A 22,165-nucleotide genomic window follows, 5' to 3' on the forward strand; every position below is an offset into this window, starting at 1 on the left:
TTGAATCTAAGTTTGAGTTGAAATTTAATACGTAGGGCTCTGGGTTAGTTCAAATCTACACGTGAGCATTATTAATTGTAATGTTTGCCTCAGCAAGCACCTCTAATAAACAAGGTGACTTTGACAGGAGTGGCAGGTTTAATACTGTTTCTTGTGCTGATGTTAAATCCATTTGAAGAAATGCTCTGAATGACCACATATGCAGACAAACAGCAGGCCTTCACTGTCCAGTGTCTCCAAAACATAGTTTCCTGTGTACTGGCCTGCTCTCTAGTGGTCATACATGGTATTCAGGGTCACAAAAACCAAAGTGAGAGCAATGAAGTGAAATAATTAGCTTTATTAAAACGGAATGGTCAGGAAGAGACAGGACAATTCCCAGATTCTGGAGTATCTGATAAATACAGTCATGTGAAAACAGTATAAAAACTGCTGTTTCAAACATGCCCGTACTGTATACTGCAGTGTGTTTTTAGGTGGATCCAGCGTGTGAAGCAGCATCAGTCCACAGTGACTCCCTCTGGAAGCTCCACCACCACTGGAGCACATTCATCAAGATCTGCATCAAAGTCCCAACGAAACTTTTTGGTCAGATGGACTTTAAATTTTTCTGCTCTTTTCCGCAACGTGCTGTCGACCCCGGGACTGCTGGCAAACTGGAAAAAGTCCTGAAATGCAAAAACAGAATGAAAAAATATTAAAAACATCAGTTACACTAAACAACCACAATTTGGTAAATGCAAACCAACGTACATTTTGACTGACAAAGACCAATCTCCGATTATGAGAGCAAACATTTCCAGCTTTAATCCAGCTGAAACACTTTGACATTTATATCTGAAACTGATGGTTTCTACACTGGATACAGAAGGATAGGAGCGTCATGAAGAAGAAAATGGTGATTTTATAAGGACAATGTTGTTAAAACAGCCAATTACATGCAATATCGAGAGGCATTGATCCTTTTTTCCATGCAATGACGCTAGTTAATCATAACAGTGCCACGCCTTGAAGGGGCCTCCTCTTTAAATGTCTTCAAAATAATAATTTTAATAAGGTTTGTTTTTTGTTTTTTTTGCAAAATCTGTATTAACATCACAAGTAAATCTCAAGAAACATTTTTTAATCCATGTCATGACCACTTTAAAATGAACAACTAAACACTGAACAATGATTGAAAAATTAAACATTTTCAACTTTACAGTTCCCTCACGTCAGTGACAATTACCAACATAAAGGTTAAAAAAAAATATTAAAAATATTTAAAAAATTATTAATATTTAATTTGTTTAAATAGTTATTTACTTTACATTTGTTTATTTTTGTGCTGTCAAACGATTAATCATGATTAACTGCATCTAAAATAATAGTTTGTTTACATACTATGTGTGTTACTGTGTATATTTATTATGTATATATAAATAGACACATGCAGTATATATCTTTACATGTATTTACATGTATATATTTATATTCATATAATTGATATTAAATATATATACATAATAAATATATATAGTACATACACATATATTATGTAAACAAAAACGTTTATTATGAATGTGATTAATTGCATTTAACCATTTGACAGCACTAGCTTATTTAAATTTTAAATGATGTGTATGATTTCATTTATTTTTAGCTTTTAATCAACTCAAGAAGCTCCTGCAGGTCCCTCATGAACTTCTGGGAAACCTTAGAAAACATTTATGAAACATTATATGTATAAACATCATTAAAAACCCATAGAAAACAGATTATTTAAAACAGATTTATATTAAAATCAACATGAAATGGCCTTTTCAACCCATTATAATTCCATAATGTGATGTATTTCCACATGAAACAATAAGCAATGAGAATTAGATAGAGATTAAAGCCAAATCTGAAGATGAGTTTACAATGGATCATAGAGGAGTATAGTAATTCCCCTTCAGAAACACCACCAGTTTACTTGACCGGGACACGGAGGATTAATACGTCTGGATATCACTATATTTCAATGATACAGGATCTTTTTCAAAACTATTTTGAAATCCACTATTATTGCTGTAACCTTATTTTTTTTTAAAAAAAAGGCCATGCCTAAACAGCTACTTCAACTTTGGTAACACTGACTATAAAAAATAAAATAAAATCAGAGGTGGAAAAAATTATTACGTTTTGATGAAAGACAACAAATAAAATCAGCTTTTTTCTTTTGAAATGTTGATTACTGATGAATCATGCTGAAAAAAAAATATATCACTAAAGTACAAAGGGTCACATTTGATTTGATATCGACTTTAAGATGACCTGAATAACTGTGCTCATGTTCCACTTCTGGTTTAGATTCGAGAGGGGAAACTGTGTGAAGCGCACCTGAAGTGTGGAGGTAAGGAAATTGTTCTGCGACACGATATCCACAAAGAAGTCCGGAGGGATTTCTCCCAGCTGATGGTAGAGGACAGCGATGAGGCCCAGATACAGATCCTTCCTCTCCTTCATGGCCTCCTCAGAGCGGCACAGCAGAGCCAGCAGGCTTTTCCAGTGCTCGAAGGCCTCGTATACATTCCCGACGAGAAAACAAACGAAAGCAAACTGCAGCTCTCCTGCAAACATGAACACATAGTGACATTCAGTATTTCAGTGCACAAATTATAACTAGCTTTATACATTCCCTGAAGAAGATTTCAGAGGTGCTTATGCATAAAAACAGTATTACTTTATTAAAAGTGATGTTTGTCTTCATAAAAACCAATGACAACACATATTACAGGAGCACAAGCTACAGTACCTTGACCTAAATACACTGCAAAAAAAAAGAAGGCTCATCTTACTTAGTATTTTTATGTAGTACCTAGTAAAAATATCAAATCAGGATGCATTTACTAGGCAAAATGACATGATATTTGTGACCCTGGACCACAAAACAACTCATAAGTGTCAATTTTTTTGAAATTGAGATTTATACAAAATAAATTATAAATCTATAAAAATAAAGGCTTTCCATAGATGTATGTTAGATATGTTAGAATAGTACAATATTTGTCCGAGATACAACTATGTGAAAAAATAAATAAATAAATAAATGTAAAAAAAAATTCTAAATACTGAGAAAAAAAATCACCTTTAAAGTTGTCAAAATGAAGTTCTTAGCAATGCATACTACAAATCAAAAATTAAGTTGATATATTTATGGTAGGAAATTCACAAACTATATCTTCATGGATTTTTGGCATAAAAGAAAAATCAATAATTTTCACCTATACATTGTATTGCTTTCTATTGCAACAAAATATACCTGTGCTACCTATGACTGGTTTTGTGGTGCAGGGTCACATTTAGTGTTGTTACCTGGGGAAGAAATATAAATGAAGTGCATTTTGCTTAAAACAAGTAAAACTATCTGCAAGTGGGGTATGAAAAATAATCTTTTAAGAGTATTTTACCCACTGGCAGACAATTTTACTTGTTTTAAACAAAATGCAATGCAAAGCCAATTTTTAGCAATGTAGAATTACAGTTTATGGCTCTTTTATAACAAAATGGCTTGTCTTAAAAACCAACAAGTGACCTAACCTAAATAGAATTACTATAGGTCTTTTTATAACAAAATGAGCATCCGTTCAGGTTTAACATGATGTTCGGTTAGTAAACAGTGCTCACCTAGTACATTGAGCGGCTGCTCTTTATAATGGCTCTCAAGCACAGAATTGAGAGCGTAACTCAGATCCATACTGTACTGGGTGATCTGAGCAGGTGTCGCCCCAGGAGGGTACGCCTGTTTGGGAATGTTGGAAAACCGCAACTCCGTGCCTTCCCTTTGTTTCATCCGTGGCAGTCTGTCCAGCCCCTCCTTCATGCTCTGACATTCCCGGTCATTGCGGGGCAGATTCTGCTCCTCCCTGTCTTTAGTGTGGGTCAGCTTCAGCTCCGGGACTACATCACTAAAGGCGCACACCCTCCCGCTGAGGGGTTGCAGAGCGAAGGCGATCTCCTGACTGAGTCTGTCGGTCAGGGAAACCCACTTGCGGAGTGTGTCATAGGGATAGGGGCCCAGATAGCCATCCAGTTCTCTGAGATTGGCCCGCACGCGCTCAGCCTCCTCTGGGTCCTCTGAGAACTCCAGATCTTCTTCTCTCTGGTTCCAATGAGCTACAAGCACCTCCCGAGGCTTCAGGGACAGAAACAAGCCCATTTTGGGGCCAATTTCACCATAAGCTCCATTTGAGTTGGCGGAGCAGTAGTGGAGGAAGTGAAGCCCCGGAGGAATCATCTTCACCCCACGGAACCGGGGGCCCAAAGTCCAGGTTTTGTAGTCAAGTCCCAACTCGGTTCCCTCAGGAACACCAAGTAAAACAAGCGTGGCTCCTTCTTCAAATAAACCCCGAGCCACCTCAGGGTCCATATCCGTTCCTGCCATTTCTGCTTAAAACAGGTAGCACAAACAAATTAAACTGAACAGTAAATGTGTTGAAAATGTAATACAGTGAACGGTCATAACAATTTAAGATATTATCATTTGTCTACGTCATATAAGATCATTTTGTCAGCTCTAGAAAGTTGTTAGGTAGCATAAACATATTATACTGTATTACAGACATATAATATATTGTCTTGCTATATGTAAATGTGTTGATCACATTACAATGAATGGTAATAACAATTTAAGATATTATCATTTGCCTATGTCATATAAGATCACTTTGTCAGCTTGTTAGAAATTAATAAATGAATTAAACACAATGTAAAAGACTTGCGTTAAATTAATATTAAAGGCACTGGATGAGTAACTACAATATTGCGGAGTTTCCAGAGAACAATATAAATTAACAACCACTAACAGCAAAACGGGTGTACAAAAATTAATATGTCGTGAAATAGGTGGAAAACTGTAAACTAATAATACCTAAACAACTGCGTTCAGTCACAAATCCAATTTTTTTACGTAAAGGCCATGTGTGAATCAAGAAAGAAACTTCCGCTTAAATCAAACCTAAAGTCAAAATAAAAGCCCTGCGTTACAGTTCAACACCACATCAGCGTTTGTTGATAATGACAAAATGTGTTACCCAGCAAGCTTAACGTTTGAAATGTAGATATTTAGACATACTTCAATGTTAATGTTATTTATTTTTAATAATCCTGTGATGTGGGGAGCCCCTAAACGCGTTTTTTTTTCTCTCGTGATCATATACGTCTAACAAAATCGCACAGAACAATTCATTTTTCCAAAATAAAAGAAAAAAACGTACTGAAATTGTATTCAAATGCTTTTTCTAAAAAGTATTTGCTTTATACTTTCACTCCAACACCTGCGCTCTTGGTAGTACGCTTCACAGCTTCCGGTACACATCGTAAGCGGGTGTGAATGTAGTAGGGTTTCATGACTGACTAGTGTGAATTTCCTTGCGATCTGCTTAACCTGCGCGTCTCTGCACCGTTCAAGAGCGTCTGTTCCCTGTGATAGAAGAGCGATGGGGTTCCGAAAGAAGAACAAGAGTCCGCCTGTGCTGAGCCACGAGTTTGTCATCCAGAATCACGCGGATATGGTGTCGTGTGTGGCCATGATCATTCTGCTGGGACTCATGTTTGAGGTTATTATTTCCTATATCATAACATGATCATCACGCTTCAGCTTATTGTTTTCTGTTCAGTTCATAACATAACATGGAAATGATGTTTGGCCGTTACTAAATCTATACGATATAACACGACCATCATGTTTTAAGGTTTTTACTGTGTAAAACTCATATAATAACATGATTATGCTTAAGGTTGCTATTGAATATATATTAATATGAGCGTAATGTTTATTATTCACTATTAAAATCAACCAGATCATAACGTTTGAGTTTATAATTATTTATTATTAAACAGTATTAAACAGATCATATGATATGATTCATGTTTGAGGTTATTGAAAATTATAAGTATACAGTGTATATATACCCATCACATTTTAGGTTTTTTTTTTTACTGTAATTTTCAAATGATCTTAAGTCTTACACTCATATGATAACATAAACATCACATAATATTATGCATTAGTCCTATCTGTTGTATTATGCTACACAGACACCCACTTCTAATCTTAAATCCATGGTGTCCATGTAGCATAATAAAACATGGCTATTATAGTATACTAGTATACTCTTAAAACAATCCCTTCATTTAATTCCTGGAACAAGGTGAGTATTATTTGAATATTTGAGTTAAACGGCACTAAACATGCTGAATGAAGTAATGAAAGTTTAAAGGCGCTTGATCACATGCCCTGACTTTGCTTCCTCATTACAGTGATGCCATCTGACTCTCATACAGACACAACTATGAGCTGTTAAATAGTCTCGACTATTTTTGCGTTTAAACTGGCTTGGAAAAGCTGTATTATAAAATCTAAAGGCGTTTAGATTATAAAGGGTTTTAATATTCTAATCACTGAATCTGTTTTAATACTGTTGCAGTTTGTGCCAGAATAGCAGGAAGTATTTGATGTGGGGCTGTTAAACTTGTGGTTTTTGCATCTCCTTTGCAATATGTTTGTGTATGCTTCTGTGTATTAATATGATTATTATTTTTGTGTTGCAGGTGACAGCAAAATTTGCAATCATGTTCATCACAGTCCAGTATAATGTCACACAAAGCCTGGATGCGGGTACGACCGGGATCTTTCGATACTGATGCATAAATAAAATACAGCTGCAAGGTGCAGTCATCGGGGTCCATGCTGAAATAAATGCCAATTTTAAATGATAGGCTCCATGAGTTCAGTTGTTTTTTCCATAAAATTGATGTGGCTAAACAACTGTCCTTTGAAATGGTCTATTGTGAAAACAATAGTTTAGATTCTAGTGATATAAGAGAAAGAATAAATTCACTCATCTACAAATGTTTATATTGTGTGGCCATTCACATTTGAAATTTATGAATTGCTTCTGGCCATTTTGGTGTATTGACTAATATAATTGTATATTGTTGTAATGAATGTACATTTTTTTGCTTTTAACTTTCTACATTGGTAATAGCACTCCATAGAGACACAATTTGGCAAAACCTGCTGTATCTTTTTGTTTGGAGAGCTTCAGAAGATATATTTCAGGCAACTGATAACTGAAGTGTTTGTAGAAAAAATTGTAATTTTTTTTGAGTGTGAGGAGTGTCTATAGATACGTATTGTTATTCTACTCAACTGCATGTGGTTTTTTTTTGCTCATGACATTTTGCCGTTCACTCAGGTGGCTTCATCAGCTGCGGAAATGTCATTGTGTGTTATGATGAGATGAAATGCCAGGATATCACAGGTCTCGCAAATTCTCTCGTTGAGACAATTAGTGAAAAGCGTCTCTAAATGAGCTGCTCTGCTTGGACCCCTAATGAGTGCACAATGTGCAGAGATGTGAAGATTAAATGAGCAGGCTTTCATTTTGACTTTTTGGTTTTGTTCAGATGCAGAGGACAAACCTGAGCCTGTCAACTACTACAAATACGGCCCCAAGGACATCGCAACTGTCTTCTTTTACCTGCTCATTGCCATAATTCTTCATGCCCTGATTCAAGAGTACATACTCGACGTAAGTAATGTTTGAAGTGAAGAAGTGTTTAAGATTGTGCACCTTTTCTTGATGACTAATAAAAGGTTAATTGGTGACACTGAGCATGTGAACTCCTTTGTACAAAAGCTCACAGTCCTTTCTGTTGAAGCTCAAAAGGCTCTTTGGGACGTTCTCAAATCACACATCAGGTCCAATGCAGAGTCCTTGCTCTCGTTAAAGAAGATGAACATACATAGCAAGTCTAAGAAATTCACGTCAGTTTCTTGCTCAGCTCTACTTGACTGTTTTCGTTCCAACTGTTTATATAAGTTATGTTGTCAGTCTAACAATCGCATCAAGGCTGCATTTATTGAATAAAAATGCAGGAAAAAACTGAAATATTCTGATTTAATGCTTAAAAACATTTTTAATTATTATCAATGTTGACAACAGTTGGTTTTTGTGAAATAACATTAATATGACATTAATACAACAATAATATGACATTCTTTTTAACCATTAGAAATGTTTAAAAAGTCACTTTTGAGCAATGTAATGCATCCTTGCTGGGGCTGCACAATTAATCAAATTCTAATCATGATTACAATTACAGATGCAACAATTATGTAATTGTTCAAAGGTGCAATTACTGAAAAAGAAGTCACTTACATTATTCTGCTTGCTTAAGATGTGGGGTTGGGGTGTGTTTTTCCTACAGGTTATGTTAAGGGTTTTTTTTTTTCATTGTTTTAATTTTTACATTTTTACTGTTTTTTTTATATTTAAAGAAGAAACTATATATAAAAATGTGGTATGCAATGCTTTAAACAATGGTATAAAGCTATTCAAAACATCATTCAATGTGATAACCGTAATTAATAATAGCAATTACAATTTCCAGGTAATAATTGAGAATTATGATATTATTATAATATTATTTTGTTATAATCGTGCAGCCCTAATCCTTGCTGAATAAAACTATTTAGCAAGCTAAACTAACTACAAAGAATAAGAGTGTTATCTCTATTGTAATTTTATCATATGAAGAGTTCAGATGCAAAACCAGCTAAAAGCCGTCTCGCTCAAATATTAGGTAATGATACTGAGTGAATGCTCCTGACACAAAGTATACGTCCATCAAATACTTTTACTTCAAACTCAGTAAAAAAAAATAGCCTCAGCCCAATCAGAAGTACCAGTACTTACATAGAAACCTAAACAAAGTAGCCAGAAAGAAACGCTCATTTTAAAGAAATACATCAGATGGATTTAGAGGCTTTTGCATCTGAACTCTTTATGTATTAACATACTGAAATATTATGATTTTTGTCATCTATTATTTGTCTTATCAGGCCTTACTACTAAAGCCTGTGTCAGACAGTTTTATCAATAAATATACTTGAAATTGCTCTTCATGTACAAAGTCTCTCAAGGCAGTAACCGGATTCTGTTTGTATAGAAAATCAATCGTCGGCTTCATTTGTCCAAAACAAAGCACAGCAAGTTCAATGAGTCGGGACAGCTGGCCACCTTCTACTTGTTCTCCTTCATCTGGGGCTGCAGCATCCTCACCAATGTAAGAGATCTGTACATGATGTTTCAGGTTTATCCCACCCTCATTTGTACACAGACTAACTGACTGTTTCTTTAATCAACAGGAGGAATTTGTGACAAATCCTACTTTTCTTTGGGAAGGTTATCCTCATATCCACATGGCGTGAGTGTGAAGTCATGTGGCACATTCATTCAAGCAAACAGTTTTTAAAAAATGTGTCCAGTCTCTAAGCAAAGTAATAGCACATCTCACTTAAATAAAGCACATTTTGTTAAGTGCTTATTCAGACCTTTAAAAGGAGAAGTCCCGCTTCCAAAACAAAGATTCACATAATGTACTCACCCCCTTGTCATCCAAGATGTTCATGTCTTTCTTTCTTCAGTCGTAAAGAAATTATGTTTTTTGAGGGAAACATTTCAGGATTTTTCTCCATATAATGGACTGATATGGTGCCCTGATTTTGAACTTCCAAAATGCAGCTTAAATGCAGCTTCAAACGATCACAAATGCGGTTGTAAACGATCCCAGTCGAGGAAGAAGGGTCTTATCTAGCGAAATGATCGGTTATTTTCTTAAAAATAATACCATTTAAATACTTTTTAATCTCAAACGCTCGTCTTGTCTTGCTCTGCCTGAAAATTTTAAAATCATCCTACATCGCTGCAGAAGTACCAACACAGTCTTTGCAAAGTGAACATGCAAAGAAGATCAAACACCCTTAACAAAAAAGGTAAAACAGTGATATAGGCAATTTTGATGTTTAGAGAAAACATGAGATGGACATACCCTGTCGAAACATGACATAACTGTCATGACCCAGAAAAAAAGCAGTTCAGGCATAATAAGACAAGACGAGCATTTGGCATTATAAAATATTTAAACTGTATTATTTTTATGAAAATAGTCGTTACGCTAGATTAGACCCTTCTTCCTCGGCTGGGATCGTTTACAACTGTATTTGTGTTCGTTTGAAGCCGCATTTAAACTGCATTTTGGAAGTTCAAAATCGGGGCACCATATCAGTCCATTATATGGAGAAAAATGCTGAAATGTTTTCCTCAAAAAACATAATTTCTTTACGACTAAAGAAAGAAAGACATGAACATCTTGGATGACAAGGGGGTGAGTAGATTAAATGTGAATCTTTGTTTTGGAAGTGGACTTCTCCTTTAATATAAGTAGGTACAACATTAATAGTGAAGCTTGCCAGTCCTGTAAGGTTAGTGGTTCATTTCTGTTAAGTCAAAGTCTTCAATAACACCATGTCAGATTGTTAAAGTGAAGATCCTTTTCTTTTAAATTGTTCAGGATTAATTAATTCCATTATACTATTCAGAAATACACTTCTCACCAGCCAAATGTTTTGTGGTAGAACAGGATTGTCCTTGTTCTTTAATATTTGTTTTAATGCTTGACTCGCCAAGAGACACGTCTGGCAGATCTGCCGTGCTTTTGTAATTAAGTAAATATTTAATATATTGCAGTCATAACTGTCCAATTTTGATCATTGGATCTTTAATATATTGTAACTAAAGAAAATACACTGAACAACTCTGCAAATCCCAAGCCAAATTACTCAAACTGTAACCTGTTTGTCTTTGTATTAGTAAGGCTCACATGCTAATCTACAGCCCTCTTTCTGTCTTTTAGTTTCCAAGTGAAGTTTTTCTATATCTGTCAGATTGCCTACTGGTTCCATGCTCTTCCTGAACTGTATTTTCAGAAAGTACGAAAGGTGAGGCTTAGTTTGTGCCATATGATTGTTTTTAATACAGTGTGGTTGTTGTTATACATTATTAAGTTGAAAATGTGTTTCTTTTTGTTTTTAGGAGGATATTCCTCGTCAACTCTACTACATTTGCCTTTATATATTTCACATCACTGGTGCCTATGTCCTCAAGTGAGTGTTTTCTTATTTGAATTTGCTTTTACGATGAGATTAGTGATGGGCCATAAGACCCAAACTTGTTTGTTCAAAAAAAGTCTCTTAAAAATGAATTCAGCATTTATTTCAAATGCTTAGACACTTTGTGTAGTGACAGTGTAGCCATTTAGATTAAGTACCTGTGCAATTCTTACAAATTTTCTGAAGTTATGAGAATAATCGAATAATCACGTATTGAATGCTGGAAAGTCAAGATGAGACCCAGACCAAGGCCTTGTTTATTTAGACGTCCCCAAGATCAAGACTCCAATCGATTGTAATTGGGTCTTTTGGTTTTATAAAAGTTAACATTTTGAGATACGTTTTAGACAAAATATTTTAATATTTGCCTGTTTTTGCTTTGTCAACACAAATTTCCCAGTGAAATCACAATAGAACTGTTTTGCATCACAGAGCAACCGAATGAATCTGTGTTTTAAGCAAATCGGTTTCATAAATGATTCAATGACTGAATTAATTCAGCCATTTGAACAACTCAACAATGAATAACAATGAATAACTCAACTCATTAAGTGACTTGACTTATTAAGACAGACTTGCTCAGTTTTAATGTTATATTTAAAGCATAACTTTTTTTTCTTAAAAAAAAAAAAAAACTAATTAATTAGCATCAATTAGCATTCAATCAATTCAATCTAATCGAATCCATTCAAGGCACCTCTGAGCTGTATTAAACAGTCATGTATAAAACAAATGTGTAAATACTTCAAAATGGCACTTCTTGATATTATTGATATTATTTGATAAAATGACATCTTAAGCCCTATTCGGACAAGACTAGTTTTCTAAACCCTGTTTGAGTTTTGATTCTTATCACCTGATGTCTGTGATTGTCACGTATCAGTTTGGACGGGACTAGCATCTCCGTGTTTATTACAAGCTGTATGGCTAGTATAGCAAAACAGTGGTTAATGTGTGGTTACTTTAGTTTAACTATTTTATTTATTTTTATTTATTTGTAGTAAAACAATGTTTAATTTATAATATTCATAAATGTTCATATGTAATTAAAACATTATGTAACGTTAATTAGTGCAGAAATGAATGTGAGTAATCTGATATTACAGCAGTTAACGTGATCTGACTCTTGATTTTATTATTGTTATTTGTAATTTTTTTGCTGGGAGGCAAACATATCAAAAATGCACACGGTAAGAGCATCTACGGTAGTTCACGTTGGCCAAAACACACAAGGAAACACGTTGTAAAAAAAATGCTGTTGCAATCACAGACATCCGCATTCGGACGGGAAAAACAGTAGGTCATTTGCTCTGGAATTATTACAGAAGTTGTGTGAGAAAAACACAGACGTGGCAGATTCAGACAGGATTAAAATTGCAAAGTATGTCTGTGAAACACAAATTTCTCTAACAACCCCCTGTTAAACTAGTCCCGTCCAAATAAGGCTTTAATATCATTACAGGGTTCCCACTGGTCCTCAAAATCCTTGAAAGTTTGTGAATCTGGAAAAAAAAATCAAGGCCCTGGAAAGTTTTTGAAAATAAACATACATAGATACAGGTCCTTGAAAGTGCTTGAATTCATTTTGTGCAAAAAAAAATTCCATATTATTCCCTCCGGTCTGCTAATGTGTTAATTTACCAACACTTCATGGCCTATGCATACTAGCTTGTTTGATTTACGTTGGTTACGCACATTTACGTGTTACGTTGTTTCCCGCGTGAGGTACTTTGTTTTGTACGTTGCCATGCCATTCACACGCACACAAAACTACTGCGATGGTACCTCAGCGTTTCACAGACACACTGTGACACATTGCAAAAATAGGCTGTGAAGTTCGAACAAAATGCTTTTTTGCATAGTTGTGTTTGACACATGACTGTAACAAAACTGTAACAATGTATCTTACAAGCTAACTCAATGTAATATTAATGAATTTGACATAAGATGATGCATATGTCTAATAAGGTTATAAAAATGCGATTCTAATGGTAAAAGAATAAAAAATCAAATTCAGAATTTAATTTCTGTTGTTTCTGTGAACTAACCACCGTACAGAATATGAAAATATGATTCTGCTTTTGTCACACAGTAAATGAGTGCAGCATTAGTGGTTAATTCATAAGGAACCAGTTTGTGGACATGTGTGTTTGAATTATTGAAGACTGAATCTGTGTGTCTTCTCTCAGTCTCCACCGTCTGGGTCTAGTTCTTCTGGTGCCACATTACCTGGTAGAGCTGCTCTTCCACGCCTCACGCCTCTTCTACTTCAGTGATGAGAACAAGCAGAAGGGGTTCGTACATGTCCTATCTTGAGCCCTCACTTATTTATAAATATTTCTTGTCATTTATTTGTATAATTTTATATGATTTCCACCTGCTTCATTTCCCACTTGATCTTTGAATTGTTCAAACATTTGTTAAGAGGCCTGGCTTGTGTTTGTCTTTTAGGTTTACGCTGTGGGCTCTGCTGTTTGTCATCACGCGCCTCCTGACGCTCACCGTCTCTGTCCTGACGTTTGGTTTCGGCCTGTCCCGCACAGATAACCAGGGATTCTCTTTAGCGGAAGGAAACTTTAACGTGTTGACCATCAGGTAAGTCTGATCTTCCTGATGTTATGTGTGAATCTGCATGACCAGTGGTCAGTGATATGTTGAGCTGGTCAGGTGTTATCAGTTTTTGTTTTTGGTACTGGAGAAATTAATACAATACACTTATATTGCAGATTGTATCTCACCGGCTGTTACTGTATGCAGTAATATCACAATATTTGCTTATATGATGCACTTTTTCTATATGCAGTCCAGAGGAGAGATCTCTCTTGCACCAAGCTACAGTGCATGAACAAAAAGTGATGTTTTTGTGTGTGTGTGTGTGTGTGTGTGTGTGGTTTTTTTTTTAACAGTATTTTTTGTTGTTAAAAGAACAAAACAAAAGATAAGTTTAGATACCAATTCTCACTATTAACTAGTTATTTACTGGCATATTGGTTGGTACTTATTGGTACTTATAAAGCACATATTAATGCCTTATTTGGCATGACATTATTTTAGATGCATTAACCCACCCCAAACCTAAACTTAACAACTACCTTACTAACTACTAACGATTAGGAGCAAATTCATTGAGGCAAAAGTCATAGTTAACAGGAAATTAATAGTGCGAATTGGTCCCTAAACTCAAGTGTGACCAAAAAATAAAAAAATAAGACAATAAAAACACAAGAAGCTATAAGAATACAGTATTGGTGAGAGTAGTCATACCAGTAAATCTGATACCCATCCCTAGTGTTGACCTGCTGGGTGGGGTTATGAGGTTGTGGGTTTTCTTTTTTTTTGGATGCAAGTCTCACACGCATTTGCATAGCAGGTTGTAAAAGCCATGAGACTGAATGACAGGTGTCAGTGTAGTTGTGTATATCAAGAATAGGTGTAATAGGTGTAGGAGTTATCTGAGCTGATGTGACTTAGACAGTCCTTACCCATCCAAGATACCTTTAAAGATCTAACAGTGAGGGTAGGACTCAAATTTGAGATATTCTGAGGCTAAATTGGAGTATTTGTGAATGTTTGGCTTTATTTTAGGATGACATGTCTGTCAGCCATCTGCCTGACCCAGGCCTGGATGATGTGGAAATTCATCAATTTCCAGCTGAAGAAGTGGAGAGAACAATCTCAAATCCAGGCCAGCAAGAAGAAAGCTGTCAGCCCGAAAAGCAGACCCAGCAAGAAGGAATCTAGGGGTGAGTCTTTCCTGAAAGTCATTTTGGTATCATTTAATCATTTTTAAGGAACCCTATTTTTATTGTTTGTTTGTTTGTTTGTTTGTTTGTTTTTTGTGTAAACAATTCACAATTAGACAATACTCTTCAAATCACATTGAATTTTATTACAGGAGTAATGGTATATAGTCATAGTATGTATGTATTTGTGATTAAGCTATAGAATATGTGCATTTATACTGAATGTTTTTAGACTACTGTTTTTCATACGAATAGGCTACCTATAAAACCATGTAGTTATATTTTTACCATAGTATTGAGGTACGATTATCTGTGTGTTTATCATGATTTAAAATGTATGCTTGCTACTACGGGAGACAAATGCTTAAAAAAAAAAAAACTGGGAATAAATTTAACCATATAAAACAGAGGTTGCTACAATTTTTACAGATGTTACTGATTGATAATGAACAAAAATTTACCTCTGCATCCTCAAACTACTATCAAATGTGCATTTCTAAAAGACAAAAAAAGTTTCATTATTATTATTATTATTATTATTATAAGACAATCCAAACCTGTTTCTTGATTCGATTTGATATATCTCATTAGAACATGCAGAAATTAATTTTTCTATTTAGATATGTATTTTGTTAAGGAAAATTAATGGTCTGGTTTCTACAACTTTCACTTTGGAGCAAAAATCTGACTTTAAACTTGAAAGACATAAAGATTTGACATTTATTGTGATAATTATCGATATTGACTGATATAAAAAAAAATTATCGTGATCCTTGTTCATCATCCCTGTTCCTTGAACATTTCCAGTTAGTTGTCAAATTAATTCAAAACAACAACAGAAAACGTTTTGTTCATAGTGACTCATAGCAGCAAAATTAACATGACTGTCATGAAACATCAGCATTTTGGACCATGACATACAATTGTAGGATATATAGCACACATTTTATCTCTGGTAGATAAATGAAACTAATTGTAAGTTATATAGGTTGATTCTAGCTGGCTAGTTCAGTAATCAGGGGTGCACATAAGTGGTCCGCAGGCACACATGCGCGATCAAAATAAGAAATGCACTGTGTAAATAAGTTGAGAGCACGCATTTGTGTACCTGCAACCCGCCAAAATAAAAACTTGCTAATTTTAGGTTTGAAAATGATGAAAATTCATATAAAAAAGTAAATATTTTCATTCAGTTTTTTTAAACTATTTTTATTTAATACTCCCTTTTCTATTTTAAAACATTGTGACCTGAACAGTAAAAATGTATATTAATCAAGCCGGCCGAATTGACTACGCTACCATTAGCTAACACTTTATTAGAATAAAACAACAGGGATAGGCTACTTTTCCTCTGACCAATGGGAATACAATTGAAAAAAATAAAAACTAAAAATAAAAAAACGATGGGTCTGAACCAATTAAGACAAACCAAATAACAAATAAATAAATATACAACAATGGTTCAACAATAATTCACAATAAATAACTTCACATCAAAATAATCATATATAACCACCATAACTAATATGGTACTCAAACTCAATCAAAATTGAACGTGTGTCACACGTGACATGTCACATAAATTTACAATAACAACAAAAAACTAAAATAAAGTACAAAAATAAGGCAAACGGCAAAAAAAAACTATTTCTCAACAATAATGGGAAGGAAACAGAGGCTGCTAAACCCAGGGAAAAATGTCGAACACCTTTAACAGCTGCATCATAATAACAGATATTAAATATGGGAGCAATTTAGATATTCCTGAATTTTCCTTTGAGAAAATAAGCATCTGGACTATGAAATATACTTTCATTGCCTGTTTTATGCTACAAGATAATGGTAGACACCTGGATGAAGTCATTTCAGATAAATGTTTGATGCATATATAATATTCGTTCTGTTTTGAGTTGTAAAAATACTACCAGTATTGCTTCAGCACCAGACTTGGACAGTGGCACTGAAATCTCTACTCACAAAATTATCTTTTATTTCTCATCGACAGGGGGTTCAGTCAATGGAGTCATGAAACCAGATGACAAGACATCACCAAGAGCAAGAAAATCTAAAGCCTCGTAAGAGGAACGAGAGAGCAGGTGCCCGAAATGTGATGCTCTGTTTCCACTCTGAACTTTAGAAAAGAAACAGATTTGATAACTGCGATAAAGAACCACACAAACAAACTAAGGAAATGAGTTGTACGGCATGGTTCAGGTTTTCTTTGTCTCCTGTTTTTCCTCTCTGCATCTTAAAAATGAACTATAGATTTATAATCGATCATTATAACCATTTGCTCGTGACTTTTAGCAAGACTGAGAGGTTTTCTGAATGTTTGCGATGGACGTGATGTTACACTGCAGTACTGTTGTGTGATCCACGGGCGTCTTCGCTCACTCGTAGAGTAGTGCAGTTTGCTAAGTCCAGGATCTGCACGACAGAAACGTTTCTGTAAGTCTGTCTCGCTCAGAAGATGAAGCATTTATCCCGCCCACAACACCATTAAACCCTACTTAACACGATTTCTGCGCTTCTTATGAAACACTCGGTGTGGACGGAAGCTTTTGAGAAGTGTCCTTTGTTCATGGTTGACCTTTAGCCCCTCAGTCCTGTACGCTACTATGAAGCTCAGTGAGAAACTCCAATATAAAGAGGCAGAGGTGGCGAAGGACTGCTACACAACTCTGTCGTTCTGACGTAGCTTTTAAATGACCTTAGCTGTGTAATTGTACATTTTGATACTGAGAGCAGGAAGAACTGATTTTAGCGTCCCGTTTGTGTGTGAATGTCGTTTGAGGAGAATCATTTTAATAATGTTTTTGCAGCGACAATGTTTGAAGTTGAGCTGTTTGTGAGAGGGCCATCTGAAGGCTTGGATGATGCTGATAGCTAGTTTGAGGGTGCTGTTTTGGTTTTTGGTTGCAACTGAATGCCTTGTGTGGAGTTTTTCTTTTTTTTTTTATGGACAGTTTTATGGACAGACAGCTCCCCCTGCAGGCTTGGATGATGTATTTCTTTAAGGATTGATATGCCTTTTTTGCAGAAGAGTTCACATACCTACCCAGGACTTCTAAAGAGCCTAACTGGCCACGTTTGGTGCCTTGGTGCTTATCATGGCTACCTTATGGTTATCGATATAATCCATAATACACGTGTCAATGGTGATATCGCTTTTAGTTTCACTCATCCTTGGAGCTTCTTAAAGATTTTACTGTGACATTGTGTAAGTGTGGATTTTATCTTGAATGCAATGAAAGCCAGCCTTTTGTTTCAAATTAACGACAAATCTGAGAGGTTTTGAGCGTAGGAAAGAGTTTTCCGGTGAACTTCCTCCTGAGTGTTTGCTGTGAGACGTTTATAAAGCCCTGAATCTCTGTTCTCGTGTGAAAAGTGTTGGAACATCACGTTTTCAACACTTTGTGGCCTTTTTTCCTTACATTTGAGTGATCTGCTCTCTGTTATGTATCACCTGATAGCTGTGCTTGACCGCGTCTGCCAGCATGGACGTCGCCGCAGCGGTGTGTAGTTTATATGATACCATACGATTCTTTAAGTGTCCTTAAGCTAACGACAGTAGAAGTTGCGTTCTTTCTCGGTTTGAGCACTGTTGAGTTCTCTTTGCGTCTGTGTTATGTGTTTATTACCGTGATGAGAGAGTTCGATATTGTTTTTCCTCATTGAAATGGCGTGAACGTGTGCATGTTGCGATCTGAGAATTGCCTCACTGAAACATTTGATGCCTGTTAGCAGAAATAAAACCGTATGTATCAAAAGTGGCGGTCTGTTAAGCAGTTTTTTACTTTTTTAAAAAGCAAGACACAAACTGCCAGTCTATTTCATTTATTATATGAACCCTGTCTTTAAACATACGCTGTCAGATTATACAGATTCATATACACACGCTGTGCTGTGTACTAGTTGCCAAAATATGTAAAAGGGACTCGCTGCTCTTTCCCAGTTACATTGGTTTCTGTACATACTTGGTTCTCGGTGCAGTTTGTAGGTCAGGTGCCTAAATCTGGCTGCAGAACTGGGTCGATCCGAATCAGTTTGCTTTAGTTTGGTACATTTGTGAAAGAGCCCAGATTCAAAGCAGAGTCTTAGTGACTCTCATTACATTCGGAGGACATTTTCAATTCAGGGTTTTAAAACTACGATCTGTAATTGCTGAAAGTGACGATTAATAAAATGTGTTGAAATAACACCGATGCCTCCGTATACACCTGTACGGATATGTCAAAAAAATAAAAAAAAAAAAAAAAAAAAAAAAACTTAAGCTTTGTTTGCAATGCAAAGCTAATTCTTGAAATTCAAGTTGGTGCTGGTTCTTCTCTAACAGATGTTGTGTCTGAGGACTGAACGGAGGAGTAATTAGGTTTGATAAATGCTAAAATCTCCCACGTTTACACAAATTATACTGGTTTTTTTTTTTTTTTTTTGGTTTTGTTTTTTGTTTTGTTTTTTCCCCAAACCTCTGATTAACCCCCATTTCAAAGTAGCCTCATGTCATTTAGGATTTGTTAAGAGGAAACCTTCGTTTTGTTTTGTTTTCTGTTTAGTTTAGTTTTGTTTGCTATCTAATGTTTGGCAAACTAAACAGGAAAGGAAAATGATTATATAGAGTAATTCACTACTGAATAATTGTCAGATTTTTAAACTATTTTTATAGCGTTGAACTGTTGAGAGATGAACATTATTTAGAGCATATAAATATTTTACTGCTTTATGGGTTTATTATTTTTATACTGTGTGGGAGAAGCTTTCTACCATTTCAGTGGGACTGCAAATGATAAATACTTTTGGTGACTATAAATATTGTGAGAAGATTTAAACGTTACTGCCGCTTTCCTGATTTGTTGCTGTTTTTTGTTTTGTGTTTTTAATTTAGGGTATGAACAAGTTAAAGTCTGTAATCTGTATGATAAGTCTTCATTGTTTTGTTTTTGAGTAGTGGGATTCTGGTGGATAAAAACACAAAGTAAGTGACAATGAGAATAAACATCACACCCTCCCATTGTTGTGTCACGTAAGAGACTCTAACGGATAACTGTGGTGTTTTTGATGTGGCGTAATTGTTTTCATTTTGTGTATATAAATGTAAATGGGAAAAAAATGTAATTCACAAATGTTTTTACACTATTATTTGCAGTGATCAGCCATCATCATCATCATCATCATTATTCTGGTATGTCAAATTAAAAGATGCACCAAAGCCTTCTGGAATATCAGATACACAGAACCTAAATTATTTTCCACCATGCTTTACATAGTACAAGCACTGTTACTTTTCTAATGCTTGCCTGTGTGTTGAGATATATTGTTTTTTTTTTATATAAAATGTTATTAATATATGTATTTATGCAAGTCTGTGTGATGCTTTTTGTATGTTAGTCCTTTGATTAAATCTTTTGCTTAACCCTAGTGTGAGCATGTATTTTGTTCATTCTGACCCGGTGTAGGCCTGTAATACACTTGTGACTGTACTGCTGGATTTCCACACACCTCTAGATCACACTTCTGTGGGAGACTGCATTCTGTTGCCTAAAATAACTCAAGAAGCAGTATGCAACGATTGTCGTCTTGTGAGTGCACAACGATGCATCTTTACATCAGCAAGAATTTATAATACTGGAAATGAATAGTCATTTTGCATTTGTTCTTACAGATTGGCAGATTGCAGCACTCACTGCATGAAACAACCATGTGAAAGTTCAGCTGTTTTAATGTCTTGTATATTGAAGTTCAAAACTTAAAACCTTTCACAATAAGTTTGTTTGGGGAAAAAAAACAATAATGTGGATCATTCTTTAACAAATGATAGTAGATGATTTATAAGGCAGATAAATGATATATATGATAGGTGTATATTCACAGAGAACAGATGTTAGGAAAAAAAATAAAGGTACATACAGTATTTTTTGTTCCTTACTCTTGAGTCATAAAAGATATCTCAGAGTCATTTATGCATTTTATTATTATTTTTTTAAACACTGACAACTGTAGGAATATTACTGAATGATGTAACAATTCAGTGATCCCTGCACACACACTGAGCACAGTATATTCATAGACGTACACTTGTCTTGTGATGTCATATATTTGTATAAATAAAAAGAAATCTTATATGGTTTAAAAAGTATGAAATACGAAAATAAAGTGTATGTAAAATTATATATAACAATGTTTATATATTCTAAATGTTAATCTGTCCTTACTCTCAGTGGGGACCCTATAATTAATGAGCAAACTCAAAGTAATAACTTATGAAGTGATTCAGTAATCCAAAACAGTTTATAGTTTCCAGTGCAATTTTAATTTTTTTTGCAGTTTTGTACAGAATTATAAAATGGTTAATTTTTTTTTCATCTAAAATGAGATCTCAAATGTCTTAAAATGCTATAATATTATTTATATATATATATATATATATATATATATATACTTTTACAGTGTTGATGTTAATTTTTAAATAATAATAGCTCATCCTCTTTAATAATAATAGCACATAAATTAATTAAAATAATTACAATAAGGTGTCATTTGTTAACATTAATGTATTAGCTAACATGAACAAACAATGAACAATACATATTACACTGTTATTAATCTTTGTTAATGTTAGTTAATAAAAATAGTTGTTTATTGTTGTCATTTTAGTTTACAATACATTAACTAATGTTAACAAACAACTTGTGATTTTAATAATGCATTAGCAAATGCTGATATTAACTAAGATTAATAAATGCTGTAGAAGTATTGTTCATTCTCAGTTCTTGTTAAGTAATGTAGTTAACTAATGTTAACTAATGAACCGTACTGTGAAGTGTTACCAAATTATTATATAAAAAAGCAGATGATTTAAAAAATATATATTACTTAAAATCACCCATATCTCACTGTATCTGACTTCACCGGTTTGCCCGCATTGGGCAGCATATGTTTCTATTAGATAAAAGCTATTTCTGGTCTTCCTCCAGCAGGCGCTCGTTGGCTCATAGAAGCCAATTGCTTTTGAGCCTCAGTCAACCCTCAGGGCATTTATTTTTCTTCTTACTGGAGATATAGGTATACTAAAATGCATACTGATTTAAATCTAATGAAAACAAAGGTTAGTATCTGGAAAAAAAAAATAAGCTCGATAAAAAAATTATTTAATATATCACTAATCACAAACGACTGTGATTGGTCAATCCTGACGGTGTGAAGAAAAGCAACACGTACCACGTGACAACCAAACTGTTGGGCTGAAACTCAATTTACACTGTAATAATTACTCTAATAAATACACTGAGAAACTGACCAGCTGTTAATGTTAAAAATCCTTAATGAATGATTAGTAAAAAATAATTATTAATTTGAGTCATCGTTCTTGACCAATCATAGAAAATGTTTGGGCCGCGAGCCCCGCCCACTCGAACTCCTCCATACACGCGTGACTGTGGCTCTA

General features: G+C 34.8%; 2 protein-coding genes across 4 annotated transcripts; one reads left to right on the top strand and one right to left on the bottom strand.

The window, feature by feature from the left end:
* Positions 1–320: 320 nt before the first annotated feature.
* aar2 (AAR2 splicing factor) lies at positions 321–4,978 on the bottom strand. 2 transcript variants are annotated; one of them, XM_051095700.1, is made up of 4 exons: positions 4,892–4,978; positions 3,649–4,407; positions 2,362–2,591; positions 321–668 (listed from the first exon to the last, which is right to left on the bottom strand). In XM_051095700.1, the coding sequence occupies exons 2-4, from the start codon at positions 4,403–4,405 to the stop codon at positions 501–503; spliced, it is 1,155 nt and encodes a 384-aa protein (XP_050951657.1). In that variant the 5' UTR covers positions 4,406–4,407; positions 4,892–4,978; the 3' UTR covers positions 321–500. The 2 variants fall into 2 exon arrangements, with proteins under 2 accessions (XP_050951657.1, XP_050951656.1); XM_051095699.1 differs by having other exon boundaries at positions 3,649–4,410; positions 4,892–4,947.
* A 326-nt stretch (positions 4,979–5,304) lies between these two features.
* On the top strand, positions 5,305–20,134 carry zgc:113278 (Translocating chain-associated membrane protein 1-like 1-like). Of its 2 annotated transcripts, XM_051096599.1 has the most exons (11): positions 5,309–5,579; positions 6,574–6,640; positions 7,432–7,556; positions 8,977–9,093; positions 9,176–9,234; positions 10,723–10,807; positions 10,902–10,972; positions 13,168–13,272; positions 13,430–13,573; positions 14,564–14,721; positions 16,727–20,134. In XM_051096599.1, the coding sequence occupies exons 1-11, from the start codon at positions 5,460–5,462 to the stop codon at positions 16,798–16,800; spliced, it is 1,125 nt and encodes a 374-aa protein (XP_050952556.1). In that variant the 5' UTR covers positions 5,309–5,459; the 3' UTR covers positions 16,801–20,134. The 2 variants fall into 2 exon arrangements, with proteins under 2 accessions (XP_050952557.1, XP_050952556.1); XM_051096600.1 differs by lacking the exons at positions 14,564–14,721; positions 16,727–20,134 and adding an exon at positions 13,885–14,507 and having other exon boundaries at positions 5,305–5,579.
* Positions 20,135–22,165: the final 2,031 nt, after the last annotated feature.

Source organism: Labeo rohita, chromosome 23, assembly GCF_022985175.1.
Source record: "Labeo rohita strain BAU-BD-2019 chromosome 23, IGBB_LRoh.1.0, whole genome shotgun sequence".
NCBI lineage: Eukaryota > Metazoa > Chordata > Actinopteri > Cypriniformes > Cyprinidae > Labeo > Labeo rohita.